This window comes from Corvus kubaryi, unplaced genomic scaffold (assembly GCF_017639235.1).
Source record: "Corvus kubaryi isolate FWS band 111438036 unplaced genomic scaffold, C.kubaryi_AGA036_p1.0 split3-131, whole genome shotgun sequence".
Classification (NCBI taxonomy): Eukaryota; Metazoa; Chordata; class Aves; order Passeriformes; family Corvidae; genus Corvus; species Corvus kubaryi.
Window position 1 is genome coordinate 85,255 of NW_024582083.1, and position 26,185 is coordinate 111,439.

Sequence of the window (26,185 nt, forward strand, 5' to 3'; positions counted from 1 at the left end):
AAGTGACAGAGCTCTATTGCAGCCAAATGTGGAAACAGACAACAGGAGTCAGAAATGGAGAAACTACTAGAAAATACCCTTATTTTCTCTACTTTCTCTACTAGAAAATACTTACAACATTTGACCCATCACAGCCCAGAGCCTAGCAATCTCTGCTACTTTTTGGCAAGATGCTGGGTGTCACTGCTGAAAATTGTCTTAAACTCAAAGACTTTTCTGATGTTGAAATTGCTTTGCGCATCTTTCAGAGAAACGAATAAAACCAAAAATTGCAATATATTTCTGCAATATATTGCATACATTTTTGTTACACGCAAAAATATTATTATGGGAAAGGAGAACACAGTTTAAGAGAAATCTTAACAGCTTAATCAAAGAATTATTAGTCCAGATCCAATTACTGCAGAAAAAAGCGAACATTACTATACATAAAAAACCACCAGTTGCAACAGTAGTAATAATTAAGACTGTTGTACCTGCACTTTCTAGTACCTCACTCCTTTTCTTGATGTTGGAAGTTAACTCTTCAACCGCCCCTTCGGATCTCGACGCTGACGATGTCTGTGCCCAGGACAAACAGCAAGCCACTGGCATCCCAAGTGCAAGTGTGATGTTGACAGTTTCCTCCTCCTTACTATATAATTGACTTGGAAACACTTTCACATTTGGTAATCCACTTGTAATATCCCTATCACTGTTAACATCCCCTGTCACTGGGAATGGTAATATCTGGGTTACAGCTTAATAGACAGAAATTCAGCCCCTTCTCCTTTCCCCTGAAACATAAACATTTACCACAAACTGGAATTGGACATTCTTTTTACTACAAAAAAATAATCTGCAGGACCTGAGTTAAACATTGATGTCTAGAATGCTGCTGTTCTGAAAGTATTTGTTGCCACTACACAGTACCTGCTTGCCATAAACGGACATCTATACAACATTCTCAGTTGCACCCTTGTGAAACAGTTCTAGATATAGCAAAGAATATTATTACTTAAAATATATTACAGCAAACTTTCAAGTCTGAAATTAAATTCTAGTTCTGAGTTGCACCATCTTGACAAGGCAGTCCCCACCTCTGTGCATTAAAATTTTGCTTCATTCTCAAAGCTCTTTGGAATTGAAGTCTAAGCAACACCTGCACAGATTACTTAGCCTTTAATTGCATATTTAAAGTAATAAGACCAAAATGAGTTTGAGAACAGAAATACATACTGCACACTTTTATCAGTTCAAGGTGACTGTATTGGTAAAGATTCAAAAATCATCACAACTAGTAATGACTTTTCAGTCCAAAAATAATCTTTAAGATGTCTGTCCCACAAGAACCTTTTCCTCCTGTTTATAAAATATTGATGCAGTCTAAGGCCTTCCCTCCTAGTCAGGCAGAGTCAATTCCATACAGACTAGGAAGTGCAATTGTAGGACCAACTCTTTGGACAGGAGGAGGTTGTTCCAAATGATCCTTGGTTGACAACTTCACCTCCCTCCAACAAGCTGGAAAAATTGATGAACCTCGTAATTTCAGAAGAGACAGTTTAGACTGTAATCAAACAGCAATCTAGTGCCATCTGCATCTACAAATTTAAACAAGGGAGTTCTGAAATGGCTTCCTCTCCCTGACAGACCCGATGACTCCTTCCTCGAAAGGCTGACTGCACATTCTAGTAGGTATTTATAGGCATCTCTGCATTAGGAGCTAGAGAAGCTAGAGGCAAGCTAGAGAAATTATGCTGGTTTTTAATTCTAAATTAAATGCAAAACATCTCAGGAGTAGGTTGATCTAATACCATTGCAGAACACTAAATGTGACACAGTAAGTCAGCTGCTGGTCCAAATTCAGACCTAGCTACTCCAGCTATTTTAAAAAAAGAACCATCCAGATCCAGTCTTTTAGTTAATACGAAATTAGTGAAGTATTCAAAGCTGGATAGTGTTTTATGCCTTACATACAGTGGAAAACCTAGCTGAAAATTTAGATGTCAGATTTTCAGTTCCCAAACAGGTTTCAAAATCTGCAGAAATTGAGGAAAATGGTTTAGCACAGCAATACACCACCATTCTAAAAATATTAAAATATTGTCCATGTGAAATATCCTCAGTGGTACTTAACAGCATTTATATAAAAATCTTACATTTATTACAAAGTAGATTTCCACCACCACATACCAGTCTCCAAAAGGCTTTTATTTATCATCTTAAAGTAGCACATATTATAAAAATAAACCATTACTTAAAATTCAGTTACTTTATCATATAGATTTCTTCTTGGAAACAGAAAACATATGTAGAAAAAGAATCATTTTCTGCGGATGCCCCATATAGCACAAAACTCTGCATTTGGTCTACTGCTGCAGTAAAAGAGAACATCTCCAAAATAAGGAAAAGCAGTCTTGGCAGCCTGTTCTTTCTCCCTGTAAACTGCAGTGCTCTACATGGACGCGTATGGAAACTTAGTAATGCCTGAACTGAGGAGGATGGCTGTCGGGAGGAGGTGGCGGCGGTGGTGGCAGAAATGAGTAGGGTGAATTGTACATGCTTGGGCCTGTCCACATCATATTCATATTTGAAGGTGAAGGGTGGAATTGATGCCCACCACTGACAGAATCAAAAACTGGAGGAGGAAAGGAATACTGTTGCATCATTGGATTTTCTTTTCTATAAGGTGGTGGAAACACGGGCGATTCCTGGTGTATCCTCTTGTCTGAAGAGTATAGCTGTGGTGGTCTTACTTTTGGTCTGAAAAACCCTCGAGGGCCTGATGGAGGAGGAAATACATCCCTGGAGAACCCTCTGCCGCGGTATCCCCTTGAGTAACTTGAAGCAGGCTGTTGCACTGACTGATCAAGCCCTTTATTCTCACCTGAAGAATAAACAAATACAAGAACCCACATGCACAGAGCTGTAATATTATTTTCGAAAGATCAAGCTTAGTCTTCACAAATCTTTCAAGAAGAAGTCAAGGAAATTTGAAAAGTAATCTTACCAACAAATAACACTGGCAACTAATACATAAAGGACAAAATAATACCAGCTAATCTGCTGTTTAGTAACTCATCTCATCTTGATTGATTGGAGTAATATAAAAAGGACGATCCTGAGAGTTGCAAATTCAGTCTTTAAAAGAGAATTTCATCTTCTTTCCCTCCAGACTTTCCATTTGTATAAATGGATCTCAGGAAAATGCAGATTTTTAGTATTTTGGAAGCCTTCATTTAAAACAAGATTTAAAAACAACACATTTTAAAACTAAACATAAATCAACACTGCATTACACTGAAGGGGTATTCAACTTTCAGTCCCAAGTTGGTATTACAGCATAGACGTAAGACACAAGAAATTATTCAAGCTCAGATTAATAAAATTAACTTACTCTATCTGAAAAAGAACAGTCTGTACCTCTAGCCAATTAGCTTTCAGCATTCATCCTTCTAAGACAAATTTTTCCCTATACAGCTCACTGTAAGCATATATTTAATGTTTGTAACAGCTACTTCCCCTTTATATAAATATCATAGGAGTTTTAATGGGACTAGGACTATAAAATGAAAAGCACTGAAATACTAAAAATGCTCCGAAGAGCTGCTAAGATATTAAGAAAGCTGCAGAACTTAAACCCTCAGAAGGATTTAATGGCTGGGAGCAACAAGGTATTCAGGAATATAACACCGCATAAAATCACTGAAATTTAAAAACCTGTGTGAACCTCATCCTTGGCACTAGACTACATAGCTTTTCAAAGGTGAAAATATTTCTAAGTCTGGAAGGGTAGTTGGATACCCGAACTCCTACTCATTTTCATGGGGGATTAGGAGTTAAGACTCCTTTGATACAAGCAGGCCTCTTGGAAGCACTTAAGTAAAGTACTTGAATGAGTATTTTTTTTGTTCTTCTATCAAATACTGTAACAATGAGACAGTTTTAAATATTCACGTAAATCTCCATCTGAGAATGACTTTGTGCCTCAATTTGTGACATATCCTTGCTGTTGAACTCTACAGCCAAAACAAATTGCACACAATTTCAATTTGTGCCATGTTGTTTACAAAAAAACCACAGCAAATCAAAACCTAGCTCCCTTGACAGAGTGCAACAGTTCCTCCAGTTCTCAGTTATTGGAACATAGTGACTCCCATCGTTCAGTAACATCTTCAGCAAGCCCTAGGCAAAGGCAGGTCTGCAATAAGCCAGCAGAACAAGGATGTGGTGGAAAACATACATATGCTAGGTAGACAGAAACCAGGAGAAAATAACCATCCGTAATGACAAGAAAGTACAGCACAATTCAGATCCATCTCTTAAGGGAAAAAAACCCTGTCAAAACCATACGGCAAAAGCCAGTCCAAGAAAGATTGTGGCTTTATTTGATTGCTACAAGGGAGGATTGTACTGTACAGAAAGTGTCACAGGACAGCTACTGATCTCCCAGATCACGAGAAAAGGGTTTCAGTGGGGCACAGTGTGTATCAGCTTAACAAAGGAAGAGCAGCAAACTCACAGGAGGAGTCTGCCTGAGAAATTCAATGGGGGAAGCACCATGCTGCAGATAGCTGAAGCAAGCTGGTAAGTAAGCAGTACAAGAGGGTAAGGGATGAGACGCAGTCGTATTTAAAGGGAGGGGTATAAAAAGCATGCAGCTAAAGTAGACCAGTGAGAACAGAAAAAGAGGGATGCAATATGAATTATTCAACCAAAATGGCAATCAAAAAATGAAGTTTTGGCAGTAGAGAGGCATGACAGAAGAGAAAATGTGGTTATTGTAAACAGAGCACAGCTGCAAGCATACACCTGGAACAGATATGACAACAGCAGGAGAAAGGAGGGTGAAGAAAGCTATTCATATTATGAAAACCTATACACAGCTTTGTTCATCTAATGACTGCATTAGGTAAACAGGAAAGTTCTCAGCAAGATACGCAAGGCAGAGTTACTTTGAAGAGTATTTATATGCCATAGGTAAGGAAGAGCTTCCTTTTCAGACAGAGGAATAAATTCTCCACCAAAGATCCATGTCTCCTCCCCTGATTACCAAAGAAGTGGGTTTCCAAAAACTGCACATGGCCTTCCTCTGTCTTCTCCCAGCACTCCAAGGCTTTAGCTGAACCCCATCCAAGTGGTGGCATCTGTTCAGTATCTTCACTGTGTGTCAACCAACACTGTTCTAAGAGCCTTTGACTCTCCCCTGACAACTGCTCTTCTGCTATACCACTTCCCTTCCACAGGGTTTGTATTTCAACAGAATACAACTGAATTTTTCTTCTAAAATAATAAATACAGAATGTAGCCACAAATTCAAATATAACATTGAAAAAGTACAGAACTAGTATTAACTGTATGAAAACTCAATCATTAAGATACTTACAGATGTGCATTCCAAACTTAGTTTAACAGACAAAAGTATTCACATAGCATTCACTCACTTGATGGAAGTGTTTCTGATCTGACTTTCTTCCTTCCTTGACTTTGAGGCTTCTTTTTCTTCTGTTTTGCCTCTCTTTCTTTTTCATCATCACTGAAATCCAAAGCCTGGTTAAAAAAAAATAAAGATCAGCTGGCTTCTGAGCACAAGCAAGAAGTTAATACTCCAAAAATTTATCATAACACAATTAATTCAAGACTCAGTTATCCTTTCTAATTTTCCTGAAAAGAACAACATTCAAGGGCTGAACACAAATGTTTGACTGCCTATATGTTAGGAAGAAAAGGAGCTGTCTGGTTACTGCCATGAAAAAGCTTTCGAAGAGGAACTGCAGACTGAGTGAATTAAAAAATGAATTTTTAAAGTAAGTAAAAATTAACTTGGCAACCAATACATAATAAAGCAGTTAAACTACATTAAAAAAGTCTCTACTCTAAAATTGTCACTAAACTGAAATTTTCTGTAGTATATTTAATAACACTTTCTGTTGAATTTGCAATAGCAATGTTATTCCAAATAAATTTTCAGCTTTGAGGAATGTTGTCATTTACAACAGATTCAATGTCCCTACAACGTTTTCTTCTTGTTACACAAAGTTTTGCTACCTTTTAAATCCTAACTTACAAGAATGAGGATAAGTTATCAGTGACAGGGAAGAAAGCAGTCAGCATTAATTAGTTCTCCGAAAAACAGCTCACTCTTGCAACTTAAGAGTCAGATTTGTTCCCACCCTCCTCTTCCCAATTCTCAAAGCAGGGGCTTTGCTGCTTACTTGTATCTATTGTATAAACAGAGCACGGATCTCAAAAACACTGCACCAAAACATGCTTTAAAAGCCTCATCAAAGTTAATGCTGAATACAACTATTTCTTCTACTACATAACTGGATGACATACTTACTCAGAAAAGCCACAAGAAATACAGCAAGATGACATATACCATGAAGTAAAGTCTTTCACTAACTCCTGCTTTTTCTAAGAACTCCAGTACACCATACTCCAGTAGTGCAGAAACAATGAACAGCAACAGGTACCTTTTACTGGTACCTAATTTCCATGTAACATCCCATAAAAGTCACCCCATAGAAAAACTGCAGTTATCTGCTCCTGCTAGCCTTGCAGCCTACAGATTATACTTTGTAATCCTCTGACTCCAAAGACAAAGCTAGGAGAAACTGTATTACAATCAAGAGCCCTACAAATAAGTTGGGCTATTTAAGAGCCTGTCAGAAAAAGAATGCTTACCATATACCTTAAAGTACCAAGTAAGAAAGCCCTAACATGGATTACTTTAACACTCATTCAAAAATAAAGCTTCTCACTATCACAAAAAGAACTGACTCCAACAATTGCACAGTTTATCACAGGGGCTAGCAAGAAATCAGCTGCAATCTGAGGTCTCTAAAAGGGTCTCGCTGTATGAGACAATTTTAAGCATCAGTAGCATAAAATCTGATCTGTGCCCTTGTCAACAGCTATTACCTTTACAGCACAAGCTACTTTCTATCAGGTCATCAACTGTCACAGTTAGGGATAGTGTGGTATAAACTCTGCTAGAACTAACCAAAGATTATTCTAATTGAGGATTACAAGACGTTAGATGTGTTTTTTTCCAAAAAAGAACACACAGACAGATCACATAGTCAGAACAGTGCTCGCCCTTGTCATCACTGACTTTTTTCAAGCTTCCTGTGGTCCTTCCTATAGTGAGGTACAGCGACCTTAAACTAAGAAAAATTAACAAAAAAAAAACCCCAACCAACTTTGGAAAAGGCAATGAATCTGTATCTGCAGAGTTAACTGACTGTATTTGGCCAATAAAATTTCATGGATTCCTACAAACTCAAATTACGTACCTACAAGCTTATCTCCTGAACAGCTTTTAAAACATGTCTAAGAAACAGAAGTGCTCACCATTAGCCAATAAGCCCATTTTGTATCATCACTACAAGAAAACTGCTGAATGAAAGCAAGTTAAGACTAGCCAAAAGTTTTTAAGTACAGTCTTTCAAAGCTCTATAGACAACATATCTCAAAGTCCAATTCTTATACAACACTTCAAATTCTCAAATTCTGATTCTCTGTGAGATAATGGCTCCACAAGAAAGGAAGGCAATTTACAGTTAGAACTGACAGACAAGAACTCTTGTCTAAGAAGTTAACACTGCACAGCTCAGTTTCATTTATGGGAAACAAAACCAGTATTTCAAAATGCATCATCCTCACTCACTACAGTGGAAAAAGCAACATTCCAACTTGACAAGAGTGACACATCATTACAGGACCTATCTCTAAGCACAGAAAAGCTCATGTCACAACATCTCTCCTTCAAGCCAGAACAACCATCTTGGGATAAGGACTGTGAATGAAAAATTTTGTACTGTCCCTCACACCATCCTTCTGGACAAGTTGTCCAACTGCGGGATGAGCAGGTTCATGGTGCAATAGGTGAAGAACTGTCTGAGTGGCAGAGCTCAAAGAGCAAATGGGGCTGTATCTGGCTGGCAACCAGTCATTCAGCAAGGTTCCTCAGGGCTCAGTTTCAGGGCAGGTTCTGTTCAATATATGTATAAATGATCTGGATGCAGCATTTAAAAGCACCATGAGCAAGCTGCTGATGATACCAAACTGGGACATGCCATCAACTCTCTTGAGGGACAGGAGGCCTTGAAGAAGGATCTAGATAGACTGGGGCCCTGGGCCCTGGTTAATGGGATGAAATCTAATGAGTCAAAATGCTGCCCAACTAGGATGAAGTAACACCAGGCTCAAGTCTAAACTGGGAGAGGAGTGGCTGGAGAGCAGCCCTGCCAAGAGGGATCTGGGGGTGCTGGTTGGCAGCAGCTCAGTGCGAGTCAGCAGGGTGTGCCCTGGAACCCAGAGGGCAAAACCCCATCCTGGGGTGCATCAGGCACAGCACAACCAGACAACCAACAGAGGTGACTGTCCTGCTGCATTCGGCCTTGGGGTCCTCACCCTCAGTGCTCTGTGCAGTTCTGAGCCCCACATGTCAAGAATGTTAAAGTCCTTGGCTTTCAGAGGAAGGAAACAAAGCTGGTGACAGCACTGGAAGGCATGTCCTGTGAAGAGCAGCTAAGGACTCTGGACTTGCCACATTTGGTGGAAAGGAGGCCGAGAGGCAACATCACTGCTCCCTACAGCCTCCTGAGGAAGGGGAGAGGGAGATGCTAATCTCTTCTACCTGGTACACAGTAATAGGATGAGTGGGAATGGTCCAAAGCTGCACCGGGGAGGTTCAGATTGGAAATAATGAAGAATTTCTTTACTGAGAGGGTGGTCAAACACTGGAAGAGACTTCCTAAAGTGGTGGTTGACATCCCAAGCCTGTCAGTATTTAAGAAGCATTTGGAAAATGCTTTTCGCAACATGCTTCAGCTTATGCTTCAGCGTCAGCCCTGAACTCGTCGGACTATAGATGATTGCTGTAGGTTCCTTGCAACTGAAACAGTCTATTCTATTCCATCCTAAACAACAGTTAGAACACTTGAGAAACAAAACCAAACAAACAACAGCAACTACTCCCACCCAAAAAACCCCAGACCCCACAAAACACATCTTTCCTACCAAATTATAGAGTGAGAAACACGTATTATGTAGCATAGAATTATGCTAAAAAGGCAAGCAACTGGAAGATTCAAAGCAGACACTTTAGAATACTAGGGTAGACACAAGGCTTCTAGGAATTTCAGCTACTTTGGATAAGATATGCTTCAAGTAGGAATTGCAAGGAAAACTGACTCAGGTGTTGTGCTGTAAAACAAAACTCATGAAAACACCTCAATAAAACTACCAGCCTTGTGATTCTTATCAAAGACAATAATCACAAAATGTATAGCTACAGTGGAGTTAAGGACCACTGACAGAAAGCCTGTGAGTCACTGGAGAACTGTTTACAGATTCTCTAGCAAATGATGTCAATGGTCACAAGGAGCTCTCAATTCTACACGATCCCGTATGAGAGCCTTTCTAGGGAGCAAGGGCCCATCTCCTCTCGTGGAACTACTGTTTTATAACAGCAAACTGTAGGGAAAGCTTACTAAGAAGCCGTTCAAAGAATGCAACAGAGGAAGTATCAAGCTAATCTAGAAGAGCAGACAGCTTAAACCTCCAAGTAGTAAGTCTGCAGAGTACTAGTAAGCAATTAGTATTAGTAAACGATCGCTTCTGGCAAACTGAAGACAAAGCTGCAGCGGAAGAATGACAGGGTCAAAAATTGCCTATCAGAAGCAAAATTATTAGACAAGGTAAAAGCACTGCTACATAAAGTTAAACACTCAGGTTGTCAAATATGTTCTTGAAGGACTAGATGAACTGAAGATACACATTTTGCCAGCTGCAAAAAGTAAATAGAGAAACAGCTAGTACTCTCTACACTACAAGACCTCTCCAAGAAAAGCATGATCCTTTCTTTTAATGAAGAGGTACATTCAACTCTTGTTTACATAAAAAGGTAAGATTGCTAATTACTTGCTCTGCACAGAATTTTTTCCACATATGACTTGTGTAATCAAAAACAATAAACAAATTAATCCTTTATAATTACTTCAGGCGGTGGTTCTTGGTCATTCTTCCAAGATGCATCTGAACCTTTTTCCCTAAAAGAAAAAAACAAACAACACAAAACACAAATTAGACAATCCAGACAAAGGAAGACTAACACTTTCTATAAGGTACCAGGTCTACAACAGGAGCTTCCTGTTTTCAAAGAGTTATTTGTTTTTTAATACTGTTTATAAGCAAATAGTAATGTATAGGTCAACTTACGACTTCACTATACTTGTAAAATCTTCCTACTTCGAGTGACGACTGAACATTTTGTCCAGCTTATATTAAATTTTGGTCAATATTCTCTCAGCAAATCCTTTTGAACCTTAATTGCTTTGAACCTGAATTGAGGTAGTTCACAGCAACTTTCTTATGCTAACTGCTGTCGACTATCACAAGCTTTCTTATTCTTCTGGTTTCAGAACATGTATCTTCAGCTAAAAAGAACAACAAACTCATTCAGTAGGACACAGGCTTTCTGTATAACTACAGCAAAGTAAACTGAGAACCAAAAGACCCTCAATGCTTGCCTTACAATCCTATTAAGACAGTGGTAGCTAGATAACTAGGTTTCACCTTCTATTTTGCTGTAAACACAATATTAAATTGCAAGGCAAAAGACATTTAAAGAAGCAAAAACTCAAGTGTCTCACCTGACAAGTATCAAAATAGATTTGGATTAGTTGAATTTATTTCACCTACTGGTAAGCCCTTCACTAAAAATCAAGTAATTTCTTTGATTAGCAAAGAATTTGTAAAATAAATTTAAATTATGTTGCCAGTAGTCTGTTGAAGGTTTTTTCCACACTGCTCACAAATTTAATGTGTTTTGGTCTGTAATATCAAGGTACAATCCTTATCTATGCAGAAAAAACGTATAAAACAGTGCAATACTGGAAAGTTTTACTTGCAAAATGGAACCAGACAGTTAAAAACATCAGTGTGTTCAGTGTGAAATGTCTTCAGTCAGTGCTCTAGTAACCAAGGGGTTTTTATGTATTCATCAAGTCAGCAACAATAAATAAGTAGTAACTACAAAAAAAACTACATAACCATCAGCATCAGCAGCCTGGACTTCAGAGGTCCTTAGTCACACCCATGAGAGCACTGGCAAGTCATCTGGAGGTACATCGTGCCTCAATCCCTAACCATAAAACTGAAGTTCAACCTCCACATGTCATAAGAAAACCATAAAGAGACACCAGCCTTTGAGATCACGAGCAAAAGGAAGGCAAAGAAGACATTTTAAAGTTCAATTAGAAGAAAACATTACAGGGAGAAAAAGGAGATAAGGACTCTATACAAGTAATTTTGCAGCTGCAAAACTTATTTTTATTATTATGAACTGAACTGTTTCTTCCTTTCATCTTGTTATTTTGGAGCAACACATGCCTGCCAGAAATACCAGAGCTTACAAGAATCTCCAAGACCTGTGGTCATTCAGCAATATGTAACACCACTGACTACAAACTTTAAACCTTTCCAGGTCAGGCAGCTTATCTCATTCTCCCAAAGCAGCCTTCCTCATTTCAGAAAAAAACCCCTGCTTTTCATTCTCCAAGGTAAATATCTTCTGCAAAGAACAATACAGTAATTCTTTGATTTCTGAAGTCAAATACTGTAAGATCTGGAAGTCTAACAAAAGGTAATTCAGAGGAATCATGAAAATACATGAGCTTCTCAGAATTGTGTTTCAGGCAATACACCAAGTCCATCTTTAGCAACACATTATTTTGCATTCAAAAAGTTTTACACTATCACTTATTTTTCTATAAAGTGTAAGGCTTATTCATATAACTGCAACTTTGTACAATGCAAGCAGATTGCATTTCAGATTTCAGAAAAAGCTTCAAACTCAGTGCTTCTTTCAGATCTTAATCTTGATTCCTTTCCTTTTCAAAGTACCATCACAGTTTTGAACAGCAGTTTTAAAACTTTAAGCCTGTAATATTGCACAATCTGGTCTGCACACAGTCAAACTAAGAAAAAGCAGAAAAAAAATTATTGGTTATCAAATTTGCCATTTATCAAGGTCCAAAAGTCTTCTAGTGGACCACTGACCAAAACTTTACTTTTCTACTATCCATGCCACCTTCTTATAGCACTAAGGTTTCTTCATAGAGCATTACAGCACAAGTCAGAAATCAGAAATTTTTCATCTGTTTTTAATGAAACCTATTTAGTGAAAAGGCAGCTTCAACCAATAGTACCAAATCCCTCACACAAGCTTAAAAAATTGTACTGACAAATCCCAGAAATAAAATATTGTTTCAGTGCGCTATAACGCAAGTCACGCTACTTATCCTAATCAAGGCAAGAAACAACATCTGAAGCGCTGTTCAGCTGTGCTGGGAAGCCCTGGATGTCTGAAGTATCTTGCCTAGGTTTCAGGTTTCTACCACCGACAGCAGTAAAGTACTATCACAGGAAAAATGGTTTCCAAAACTATTTCCAAAGCATGAAACAAACTAAAACACACGTCTCCCATCTCAGATGCTGAGTACAGCACACGGTTATTGATGCAGAAAGCAGATGATTAAAGTCTGTGCATTTACTGTGCTAAGCAACAAAGTTTAATAGCGCAAATCAAAGACCAGCTGGCATCAAAATGCTGCAGAAAAACAAACAAGCATCAGAGCAAGAAAGTGATCTATTCTGGTCCTCACTAAAGGGGAAAAAATATGCTTGTTGCTTGCACAGAAATGAGGAAGTTAAAAAAAAAAAAAAAAAGACTCCTGCAGGTCTGACTACACGTTTGACTAAAGGAAAGAACTATTCAGTATGAATAATGGCACAGCTGTAATGAATGCAGACAATTAACCAACCCCTGAGAACTAATCCTAATAAACAGAAACTAAGTCACTTGTAAGACAAAAGATATTTAACTTTGATCAACATATTGATGATTATCCACCAGTAATTAGAACATTAATACCTAGCTGTCATTTATTATGTTTTATTTCTTAGTCTGTCTTTGAGAACACCTCCCTCTAAATGGCATCAAGTCCTATTTATTCATGCTACTTTCCTCAGTCAGACTGGGATACATAAACACTACTGAGAAGTTTCTGAATGTCATACTTCATTGTTACTCAAATCCCTCCTCTCTTGCAAATTTACACAGGGTAATTTTTATCTAGAATTGTTATCCTCCAACTATATAATAGATTTAATGATGATTACATTTCAATTCTAGCCTTGTAATATGAAACAAAAAAAGTAAATTAATACAAACTTGTTCAGAATGCAAACAAGTTTATTACCAGTTCTGAAACTACACAAGAATCTAAAGAAAAACAAAATCTGGAAAGTTCGGCTTGAAAAACTGTCCTTTTTTATACTTACGCATATGTGTGTAAGAGGGTGTGGAAGAAGTGTCAATGAACTTTTCTGGTTGTGGTATTTTAGTTAACAGCAGCATAAAAAGAAAGCAAGCTTAGTATATTAAGTAAAATAAGAAGCTGAACTTTAGTAATTAGAGCACTTTAAAAAGCTTCCCGTTTAAGCTACTCTTTACTGTTTTCAAAGGCAAAACAGTACACAATCTTGTTATTAAAACACAGTTGAAAATATCTAAAGTAAATATAAAGTTTAGTGTCAAGCTTAGTACTAGAGTTTCTCACTGGAGACTCAACTTGAATCCAACACTTTTAGCTATATAAAAAAAACATCATAACCAGATTAAAAAAGAAATCAGACTCACTGTTTAAGTTTCTCTGCAAATATATACTGGGTGAAGTCCTCCACTGATGGAGCAAAATACATGCTATCCTGTACATTAATACCTTTTGCTTTGATATGCTCAGAGCTGTTAAATCTTATCACATAAAAAGGATGAGAAACAGGACCAAATATCTCAAATATCTGAAAGAAATAAAATTAAAATGTTTAAACAAACTACCACAAGTAGATAGCTATTTCATTGCAGACAATGGTATTTAAGAAGTCCAATATATTTTCAAAATGCAGCATCAAATAAAAGTTTCTTTCACACTTTAGTTTAATTACTGGATTTTGTTTGACCGTGTAATTCCCCAACTACAATTTTTTATAATGCGGAAAAGTAAGTTCTCACATCCTTAGTAATCCTCCCTTTCGCCAAACCTCTCTTTTTCTGTGCCTGTTATGCTTTCAAGTCTCTTAACACCTGGAACAATCTCCTGATCATTTTTTCCGCAAAGTTCATCTTTACAAGAAGCCTTTACATCAGTTATCGCTTGTTCCCCAAATCCATGCAGAGCAGAGAATATTGCCACGTTTTACAGAACATCTGCAATTCAGGCTCAGTTGATTTCACTCACATCTAGCATTCAAAGATATTTCAGCAGTAACCACTGTAGATGATGGCTTTCCTTCTACAGAAAATAGAAAATTCAATGCAACAACCCTCCCAGCAAACATTCTTCACTGGCCTTATATCAGAAAACCACAGCATAGAAGAAAATACCCTCCATTTTTCATGAAACTTCACTCTAGCCTCTGCCCCTATCTGGCAGTACAAGAGCACAGCCTGTTATTTCAAGACATCATACATCTGAAAGCAACCTCTTCCTCTCCACAAGCACTCTCATCAAATACTGGAAACTCACCAGATATTGTAATTCTGTAAGGAAGCAATTAATTCCAGGTTACAAATTCTTAAGATTGAAAAACCAGATGAATATAGCAGGAGTCAAAGGCACAAAGAAAAACTATTATATCATGGAAACATTATCTTTCATTTAGTCAACTTCAACTCCACTTTCTGAAGCACTAAAGAATACTTCCAATTTTATATTAGAATAACAAGATTTTATTTTACACACACCTTTCCGGCTGCTTGTCGATCTTCTTTAAAAATTATGCTTTCCTCATTTACTGGAGGTAGGCCTCTCAGTGATTCAATTATTACTAAAATGGAAAGAAAAAAATCAATTAAAACAATGTTTCAACAGCATGTAGTTAATCGCAACTTAACAAACCACACCTCCACTTAAGTTCGTAGAGCTGCAACCAAATATTCTCGCACACATACAAAAGTACTTAGAATCACACACCCCTTCTCCAATGGTACATGAGTGGCAATACTTACATTGCTGACAGAACTACTGTTCTCTGGGGTAAAGAGAGTCCTAAGAATCAGATCAGAACACAAAAGCTGTCTGGCAGTTCAATCACAGTAGCGACTGATGGTGTTGTTTGCATATGCACATACACAATCTGATCTACACCCTGCAATTAAATGCCATAGAAGTCTCACAGTACATTTGGGCCCAATGATAATTAAACTTCTCTACCTGTAAAACAGCACACTGCTCACTTAAGCATTCTCAATGCCTGCCCATCAGCAAATGAAGTCACTCAAGTACGCAGTGTCACTCAGACTCCAACAAGTTCAAGATCATCACTGCTAAACTTACGTAACAGGACTTTCAGCAATCAACATGTCACCAAGCTAAAAGTTACTGCTACTACTTCCATCTGCAAAAACCTTAACACGCCAAACAAGTATATGACAATTCTACAGGCTTAATAGTTCACTGAATTTCAAGAGAATTTGTGAAATCAGTTTCTTTTGCGCCTACCTTTAAGATAAAATATACAGTGAAAGTACCCAATGTGTTGTTTAAACCTCATGAGAAATATACCTTAGTAGAAAAAAAAAACCCAGACAAACAAAAAAAACCCTACAAAAAACAACACACCAAAAACTCTCACATAATATTCTCAACTTGATTCACCACACATAGCCCCCAGCCTTCAGTAGGCTAAGGAAAATATATTCAGAAACTATACATGCCAGTCCCATGAAACTTAGCAGAAACATTACCACCTCCAGCCTATTTTACTTGGAGCTTTCCCTACTCCAACCCAGCCTAAATTATCAGCTTCTACTCTTGCAGGGCACAAAGTACAGCCTCAGGGAAGGCTTCTCATATATACCAAAGCTGTTTACTTTCCAGGCCACAACCCACACAGGGAATTACTCTCTTCTCTTAAAGTACCTTGAAGCAAAACACAGCAAAAAATTTGTTAAATTCTGATACGCTGAGCAGAAGTTCACAAAAAGTACTGTCATTTTGCTTTTAGCTACTGCAGGGCAAGCATGAACCTACACTGTTCTAGCCTCAAATTTACCTCACAGGATGAAATATCCGAGTTTTCCAAGTATCACTCACTGCAGACTGATGAACTTGGAAGCTTGCTACAGAGAACAGCAGAGATTCTGAGAGACATCAAAGGGACAGAAAAGAATACTGATTGTTGCATCGGAATAGTATTTGTGGTTTCCAAATGAGACATCAACTCCCCTCAGACTAGATACAAACCAGGTATACAGAGGTATCAATTTAGTTCAAAAAATCAAAAAAACCCCAAAAACCAATTAGCTGACATCTCTAATACAGCCACAAGTCAACTGAGATGGAGGCCTGCTTCCAGAACAACTGAGAAGAAACTAAAATGTGTAGAAGTCATAAAGCAAAGCAGTAAAAGCAAGAAAATAATCACAGATGTCATGGGGGTTTATGCCTTTCATGCGGTTTCATTTTATTATGATTATTAGCTTGTTTTCTAACTTTCAGCAACAAACCTAATTCAACTCTTCATACATTTACATTACATAAAGTGGGATGCAGCCTGAAGAATTCACCTACCAGTAAACTGGTATTTGAAAAGACTATACTCACCAATGAGGATTAGAACTAAGGATGGTTTCCAAAACCGCAGTCTTTAAAACAGCTTTGTTTACACTTTCACATTTTAGACCAAAACTAAGAATAATAGCAAGTATGACTCAACTTTTTTTAAAAACTTGTTTTCAAACTACCATTTTAGCTGAAGACAGACTTCTTGAAGTCCTCATTACTACCAATAAGCAAGAAAGGCCAAAGTAGAAAAGAACCAGACTACTACCTTCCACACCCTCCAACCCGCTTCCTGCAAATGAATGAAATTAAACCTCACTCCAGTAAGATAATGTAGAGGAATTGCCTGTACTACCTGAAGCCTTTTAAAAGAAAAATTAATAGAAAAAGTTACTTGCTTTCTTTTGTACTACATTCAGCATAAATACTTTAACTTCAAAATTGAACTCAATTTCTAATTTTCATAAGCAAATTGCTTTGAAAGCAGTTCAAGCAGAATGGAACACTTGAAATAGCTAAAATACATACTGTTGATGTTTTAGTAATATGAGCTTCAGCAAAACTTTTATTTCATATATCAGATACTGAGGTCCCACACACATCCGAAAAGATCCCTAAATCTCTGTGCCTTGAGTTAAGCTTACGCCTATTCTATCTCTCAATCCCATTAAGCCTACCCTCCCACCTATAAATCATGTTAGTCATACCATCCTCTGACTGCTGACATGGGCAGCTTTCATTTGCTCAAGGTGCCAGAAGTGGGATGAATAAAGATTAAAATAAATAAATAAAAGAACTTGCACTGCTGAAGAAACAAGTCTTTTTCTTGTCCTCATATATTAACAAGCAAGCACTTGGGACTGCATTGTACTGCATGTGTGCTTTCAGTTATAGAGCTCCTCTATATTCAGGGATAATTCAAAAATAGCATCTACAATTGGAAGGTTTTCTTAAAATACAAGAACTCTTGCCAATATCAATATAAAAACCATAATACACTGTGGAAAAAAAGGGGTTTTAATCAAAAAATTAAACATGGAAGTCACATAGAAACACATGCATAATAGTCCTAGTATTATATAAGCCAAATAAAAGGTAATTCAACACAAATGTCATTTTCTAGCTTGAATTCCAACTCAACAACCTACTATCCCCAGAAATACGACACTGCAGGACTGACATTTTGAAGAACAGCTAAGAACACAATTCACGCAGAGATATACAGAAATTATATTAATTAAAAACAAAGCAAATATATCTTGCCTACCTAGCTGCTCAATGATGCTGGAAACTGTCCCAAAGAGCTTCAGTTCAACATTATCTGGCAGAATTATTGATAAGTCTTCAACAGGGGGTAGCTCCTGCAAACAACAAGTCAATATTTAGATTTAATATCACACAAAAGCATTCATCACTTTGTCACTGCAGAAATTTGACAACTTGGAAAAATCTCCTAGCATTTTGAAGATTTCATTTTTAAAAAAATCTAGTTTTATCTGCCTCTTTCAGAATCATCCTAGATGAACTCATCTGGGGTTTGAGGACACATGTCCTATAGAGATGCTACTCTACATATTTCCATCACAACTAAAGCAGAAGCCAATTTTATTTAACTGGAGAAAACCAATAATTGACATGAATTTAATCCAATTTTTTTAGATTAAACTCAATGTACAACACAATAATTAAACAATCAGACCTCAAAAATTAAGACCACTTGCAACAACATTCAATGCATGCTAGAAGAAAAATGTACACAGCAAGAGGTAATATAGATAAAATACACCAGATGTGTATCATCTGATTTAACAAAATGGTGTCTGTCCATTCATATGATGACTTGGATCATTGTAGAAGATCTGAACAGCACAACCTATACAAAGAAATTTTTTTTTGCTGATAGTTGCATGTGGTACAAGAGGATAATTAGAGAACAGAACACAAAAAGCCAAACTTCAGATACAAAAATGAGTACTACACAATATTCAAACTTTTTCCTCAAATATAAGGATCAAAATCTACTATCAAAGACTTATTAACACCAAGTTAATCATATATATATATACTATCCTGCTATGAAGTCAGTATGGACTTTATAAAATACAAGGCAACTACAGTAAGCATTATCTTCAAATTCAACACCTTGTGAATTGATAAGAGTTCAAATCTTAGCACTGAACTGCACTTTTGAAGGCCACAACTAGAAATACAATCCCACACAAACAGAAGAATTTTATCCTGGTTTATTAACACTTCACCTGATAATCTTCACCTAACAAAAGCATTTGGCAAAGGCTTATAGAGCACCACAAAGGTCAAAAAGGCCAAGACTTTCACAAGTGTTGTATCATTAAACTCAAGACATTAATTCAGACAGAAACACCACACCCATCTACAGGCCAGTGATTTTTCCGACATTAAATCAAGTTCACTGCTAAGACTTAACTGAGTCATTTTTCTAAGAGCAATTCAAAGGCCAAAGAGCAGCAGGAAGGTAGAATTCTGATCCTGTATCTCAAAATGGTACCTTCTGCCACACTATATACAGTACCTGCCAATCCTTGCCTCAAAGCAAGAGGTTTCTAAAACAGTTCCACTAACACTCCTTAATGTGCATACCTGAAAGACATAACTTTCTAAGTTATTAACTGTGGTGGGTTTCACTGCAGCAAAGTTCTTTTTCTTCACAGTGGCTGTTATGGGGCTGTGTTTTGGATCTGTGCTAGAAACACTGCTGCTAATAGAGAGATGTTTTTGTTATTGCTCAGCAGAGCTTACACAGAGTCAAGGCCTTTTCCGCCTCTCATGCCAGCCCATCAGTGAGGAGGTGCAAAAGGAGATGGGAGGAGCACAGGCAGGACAGGTGACCAGCACTGACCAAAGGAATATTCCACACCATGTAACATCATGCTCAGCATACAAAGCTGGGTGAAAAAGAACGAGGGACACCTGGAGTGATGGTGTTTGTAGGCCCAAGAAAATGTTACACAGGATGGAGCCCAGCTTTCCTGGGAATGGCTGAACACCTGCTTGTCCATGGAAAGTGGTAAATTAATTTCTGGGTTTGCTTTGATTGTGTGTGTGGATCTTGCTTTACGTACTAAACTGTGTCTAGCTCAGCCTTGGAGTTTCTCTTTTATTATTCTATCCCCCATCTTGACACAGGAGGTGTGACTTAAAACAAACTTTTAGTTATGTTTTAGTTGGGTTAGTAGGAAAGGGTTTAAAAAAATACCATATCATACTTACATCAATAGGCAACTCATCCTTTGTTCTAACACAGTAAGATCTGTTATCCTTCTCATTTGGATGATCATCTTCATCAGATACTGCTGAAGATGAAGAGGAAGGTGTAGTTGATGAACTATCTGAATCTGTATCACTGAATGAAAAAACAAACATGAGAGTTAGAATACTGCCTTCTCAGAGTCACTGTTCTTGTAAAATCCCAACATCAGCATAACACTGAGTGGAAGTAAAGAAAATACTTACTCCAAGCAATGCATCTTGCACAATGAAGGGGAAAAAATTGTACTTTTTGTAAATAAAATGGATTAGTTTCGTAACTCGTATCCTGTCCAAATCCCCCAGTACACATTCACACAGAGTAATTCAATATCTCTCACTGTCATGTATGTAAGAAATGTTTATTGTCTTAGATTCTTAATACTTCAGGAGTGGAGTAAGAAACCAGTCCTTATTCATGTTAATGTGTTCGTTTAAGCAAAGATCCAAGTTCTTCAACAGCTGGTGGAGGAAATAAATGTGGATCAACTGATCTGGGTGACTGAAAAAACACAATACAAACCTTACCAAAAAAAAAAAAAATACACTGAGACAAGCAAACTTTTGCAAAATAGCCTTTCTTACCTGAAAAAAAAACCCTCACTCCTTTCTAGGTTCTTGTAATATCACAGTCTCCTTCCCAAATGAACAGATGGCTTTCTGTTGGTCGTTTTTTTTATTCCAACAAATGCTCATAGTAATGACAAGTAAGAGCACCTCTCCAAATAAACGTTTTGAAAAAGTTAAATATGGACTTCTTGGAACAACATCAATACAACAGAAAAACAACAAAAAAATCAGACTAAAAGACCAATCAGTGGAGGGAGTTAAAAAAAGAACAAATTGAGATACATGCATACAGATAAATAAGTTCAAGTTACCAAAATTTCATCTTTAGTGTTCACCAGCACAACAGATTTTGGAAGTAAAAATCACTAGATACAGGTGAAGCCCCTGAAGTCAGGAATTTCATTTTCCATCACTTCATGATATTCTAGGAAAACTTTGAACCAGGGGAACTTTAATCAGTTAACTGTTAATGAAGCTTTGTATCTTTAAGAAGAGATTCTTAGACTTTATTTCAGCTTCCTCTAGTCAAAAGAAGCACATGCCCATCTTGCAGCACCGGCCCAATAAGAAACACAAAACCTCCTGCAACAACCAAAGTGTGCAGACTTCTAACACTGCAACAGAGCCCACATTTAACCAGTTACCTTTCACCAACTACAGTGAACATCAAAGCACAGATGCAGTAAGTACAAGATGTAACCTTTTCTAAAAAAAACCCACAAAACAAAACAAAAAAAAACAGGTTGAGAATGAGCTTTTCCACTAAGATGCCAACATCAGAGCACATGGTACACGGCGTGCAGACTCTCCACCTTGAGTCCTCCATTTCGGTTTTTAGCAGTAACTCTGCGGGTGTCCTGCCCAAGAGTCGCAGGTGCACTGAGAGCACCACGTCACGCCGGACACCCAAACGAGCACGGTGGGGTGGCCCAACACGCTCTCCAGGCCGCAGCCAGCAAACTCATGTTTTCACTAAGTCCTACACCCTTACATGCACTGTTTTGGAGACGTAATTTAACAGCTAAGACTCCTAGCGAAATGTAAGTGAAAATTCCGCCTTTGATGGGAAGGAGAGAGCTTTAGAGGCTGAAACACCGGGGCGGAGAGGCGGCAGGCAGGCACACCGGGCTCTCGGGCGCTCAGCCACAGCGCCAGCGGCCCGCGCCGCCGCCCGAGGCCTCAGCGAGCAAGGGGTGGCCGGGGGAGCGCCAGGGCTGAACCCACCTGTCCGAGTAGGGCACGGCGATAGCAGCTGCCACGGGCCAAGCGGGCGGCGGCGAGCGGCGCAGCCCCGCGGCTGGGGGCAGCGGGGCCTGGGCTTCCCCACCGCCCTCCGCAGGGCCCGGCGCCTTCTCCTTGTCGGGCGCCCGCTGCCCGCCCGGCCCCACGGCCAGGTTCTCCAGCTGCTCCACCACCTCCCGCTGCGCCTCCATTCCCGCGCCACGCGGCCCGCGGGCCCGCCCCCAGCACGCGCCACTTCCGGCCGCCACCTGCCCGCCCCCGGGCGCGTGCGCCGGAATGCGGCATCCTGGGAGAGGGGCGAGGGCTGCCCGCGGGCCTGAGGGCGCGGCCGCGCGCTCCCGCTGCTTCGGGCTGGCTTCGAGCCAGCACCCGGGCTCTGTGGCTGTGGGCCTTGCGTGAAACACAAAGCTAGGGCTCATGGCTGCTCTTGTTGAGGACCTGCTGGGAGGGATTAGTTCCGGTATTTTTTAAATGTGCTGACAACACACAGAATCGTGTAATTAAAACTAAAAAAAAAAAAAAAAAAAAAAAAAGCTGCGTAATGTCAAATTATTATACTAATAGTGATTTGTAGCCCATAATGGTAGTGGCTGTATAATAATGCCAATAATGCAAAACCTAACCACGTCCTTCACCACAAGTTAAATGTCTGTGTTCTAGGTCCGCCATAAGTACTCATGGTTTTGGAGCTTGAGGGTGTTTTTGGTATGTCTCACACAACTCTCTGGGGCTGGGGGAAGGACTCGGCATCCCGGGATGTGGCACACGTGGTGTCCCTGACCCATAGGAGAGACCAGACTCAAGTTCCTCTTGACCACCCTCCGTGTGATTTGTCTGTCGCAGAGACGAACCTCTTCCTCACGAGGGTAACATAGCAGAAAAAGCACCGTATTTTTTCTTTAACACAATTTATCCATGGGAAATGCCAAAAGATATGCAAAAGACACACAGTCTCAGGAGGTCACTGTTAAGGTGACTAGCCCCTTTAACCCAGCCTCCAGAGTGCAGTCTGACAGCTGAGCTCCTGGGCCAGCACTGTGTGTTCCTGACCACATCGCACTGTCCTTTGGACAGGCTTCCAAATGGTCTTCATTACCAGGCAACAGAGTGAGCAGCAGAGTACAGTACAGGCCTGAGGAGGATAGAGAAAAATAGATAAATACTTGAAAAGGTTGTATGTAATATTGCTGGAAGTGCCAGAGAGTGCTGGGACTTGAATATCTGATGAGAACAGAGAATTTTATGTTTCCCATGTAATAACCTTCCCCTCCAGCTGTGAGAGAATTGTGTGCCTCACAGCTCAAAGGGCACCCAAAACATTTTATTCTTGCTCAGAATGTCCAGGCTACATTGAACGCACCGTCACAAGAGTGCTTCACTAGTACCCCACACACGCTGAAGGGAGCATCTGAAGGCAGAAGATGTCATTCTCTGGTTGTTCCACTCTTCATTATGACACAGCAGATGCAACCAGCAGAATTTTATTTAGTAGGAAAATTGTACGTATCCAAATTGGTATGTAATTTAATTCATCAGTACTTTTTTTATTTGTCTACAGTTATGTATATGTCAAGCAGGAAAAGTACATTATGGGCATTCAATAGGTTTTGCACTGTCATAAGCGAGGAGCCTGTATAGGCTGTATGTGTAAACAGCAGCAGTAAACTCTCACTGCACGATTACTCAGAACACCTAGGGCAGGAGTCATCTTCATCTTCAGTGACAGCATTGGGATCCTGAAATGAGTGTACGTGGGAAGCATGTTCTGAATATTACTGACCTGTAGTACAAGCTCTTTAACAAATGAGATATTTAGAAAATCAAGCAATTAAATGTCAACCACAGTTAGTTGTCAATTGCATGAAGATTAAATATTGAACAACCATAAAAATGGTTTATATTGAATCTCACTGTCAAATATATTTTAATCCCTAAGGAAGTGACAGAAATGAAATAAATATCCAATTCAAGAATGAATAGAGGCTAATAGAATCCTGCTAAAATCCAATTCTGCAAAAACAGGTTCTGCAAAACCAGTTTTTATTTTAAAACTAAGCAAGGACAGTTTATTATTAGTCTGAGGGTTTTTAAAAATTTATTCATTTGTTTTTTGAAAGAGATCTGAAATTGACTATGCTCTAAGATCTGTGAGTTCATGTGAGAAAGTTGATCAGTGTGACTGGAAGAGAATAATTTCCCCAAAGCAGACAAAGCCCTTGTATCAGCCAAACCCTTTCCTAACAAAAGGTAAAATAATTGATGCCATAATGCAGGATGGAATTAGTTGAATGAAAATTAATTTTATTTGCTAAACACACATCTCTTATAAATGTAAAAAGATAGTCAGGTCTCTACCTTGGATTTATGTAAGTAAATTTCTTCAACTGTCTTATGAACCATGTCTTTTAGTAAGTGTTTTATAGCTTTACTCTGGCACATAGATTGTGTTATGACAGTTTCCTCTGTGTTTGTGCAGAACTGGCAGCATCTTTCAAACAAAAAAGATACTTTATTTCATCTGAATGCTGCAGTTTAGCCCTTAACATTTAAGATAGCATTGCTCTTAGAATGAAGGTACTGAAAGGCTTGATGCAGAGTAAACATCGTCATCCACTCAGCCAGGGCATTTGTAAATAATCTGCAATGTAACACCATGAGCACAGAGATGTTCTAGGAAAAGAAACATTTCAGAGATGAACACTTGACTCACAGTAGTTCCAACGCATGTTTTCAAGGTCTGAGCAGTTAAGAAATGTCACTGCTGGGACTGGAATCTGACGTCATCTGTCAAGGCTGGGATAAAAGGTATTGTAAGCCCTGTTTTCTGCCTCCAGGTCTTTGATGAAGCTCTCTGGAGGTATTGTTTCCTACATTTATTTCTTCATCCTTGCTGCTAAGACAGGTGTGCATAATTGTTCCCATCATACTTTTAAAGCTAAAGTGATGGCACTCTGTTCCGGATTTGGCCAAATTTAGAAATACATCCTCTGAGAGAAGGCCGGATACAACCACCCCTCCCCCACCAGGTTCGGGAAAAATAAATTTTCCTCAAAGGAAACTGAAAGAGATAAAAACTATTTATTTAATAAACACTCAGGAAAAGGATAATAATGCTAAATAATAAAACCTCCCAGTCTGCTGAGAGAAACCTGGGGGAAAATTCAGAGTCCTTCCATTGATCTCTCTCTCCCTCCTTGGAACTGGGACGGGGTGGTGGGCCCACCTCCAGGGCCAAGGCCTCAGTGGAAATTCCTCCCGATGTATTCTGATGTTGAAACAGCAGAGGAAAAAAAAAGAAAAAGTCCCAGGAAAAACAAAAGTTCAACTCTCTGTCTCTGTCCAGAGAAAGAAAAAGGAGCTGAAGAAGCTGGCTGAAAGCAAGCCAGGTGCCTTCCCCACTCTCGCTCTGCTGCCGCAGCTGAAAAAAAAGTCTCTATCTCTGTGTGACCTTGAACAAACTGCAAACTGCTTTGAAGAAGTTTTGCTCAGGTTTTCCTCCCCCCTCTCAGGCTCAGTTTAAAGGCACAGAAAGGCACAAAATTAATTTCTGGGCATGGGGCAGCGATAGGGGATACACATCACAAAGTCACCCCAAGACACACTCAAACTATTATTACAATGTTTTATTGAATTTCTTTGGATGCAATGAAGGAGTCTGTTGAAAACATCATTTCATCATGATGTCGTGACTCCTGGACTTGAACATGGAAAATAGACTGGAGATTTCAGTGTGCTGCTTATTATGTCTTGGGAGGAAAAGGCACGAATAAGAAAAGAAGTCATGTTTCTTTATATATTTTAAGTATGAAACCAGACACTCTTCACACACAGTGACATTTATCATTTATATATTTTATGCTTCCATATTCTAATGACTGTATGCTATATATATATATCACTATATCACTGTACTATAGGCAGTATAAGCAGTTGGTAAGCCAGTTGATATAATATTTTTTGATATCAGTAAAGCTTTCAATACTCATAAGCTCCTTCTGGACAAAATGTCCAGCACACACCTGGATAAACATGTCATACATTGGGTGAGCAACTGGCTCATGGGTTGGGTGCAAAGGTTCATAGTGAATGGGGTGACATCATACTGGCAACCTGTCACTGAAGGGGTTCTGCAGGGTTCCATTGTAGGGCCAGTGGTCTTCAATGCCTGCATAAACAACTTGGGCACAGAACTCTAAGGTATATTAAGTTTGCCCGTGATACTAAAATGGGAGGAACCATTGACTCCCTCAAAGTCAGAGAGGTCCTCCAGAGAGACACAGACAAATTAGAGAGCTGGGCAATCGCTAACTGGCTATGAAGTTTAAGAAACACAAGTGTTGGATTCTGCACCCGGGGTGAGGCAGCCCTGTATGTATGTACAGACTGGGGAACAAGAGGATGGACAGCAGCACTGCAGAAAGGGACCTCGGGGTCCTGATCAGTGGCAAGTTGAACACGAGTCAGCAGTGCCCTGG

At 39.0% G+C, this 26,185-nt stretch overlaps 1 protein-coding gene across 1 annotated transcript; it reads right to left on the reverse strand.

Moving 5' to 3' along the window:
- Window positions 1-257: 257 nt before the first annotated feature.
- NAF1 (nuclear assembly factor 1 ribonucleoprotein) lies at window positions 258-21,935 on the reverse strand. The gene is made up of 8 exons (XM_042014898.1): window positions 21,693-21,935; window positions 19,863-19,995; window positions 17,881-17,974; window positions 14,795-14,877; window positions 13,691-13,851; window positions 9,986-10,037; window positions 5,424-5,529; window positions 258-2,866 (listed from the first exon to the last, which is right to left on the reverse strand). The coding sequence occupies exons 1-8, from the start codon at window positions 21,899-21,901 to the stop codon at window positions 2,457-2,459; spliced, it is 1,248 nt and encodes a 415-aa protein (XP_041870832.1). The 5' UTR covers window positions 21,902-21,935; the 3' UTR covers window positions 258-2,456.
- Window positions 21,936-26,185: the final 4,250 nt, after the last annotated feature.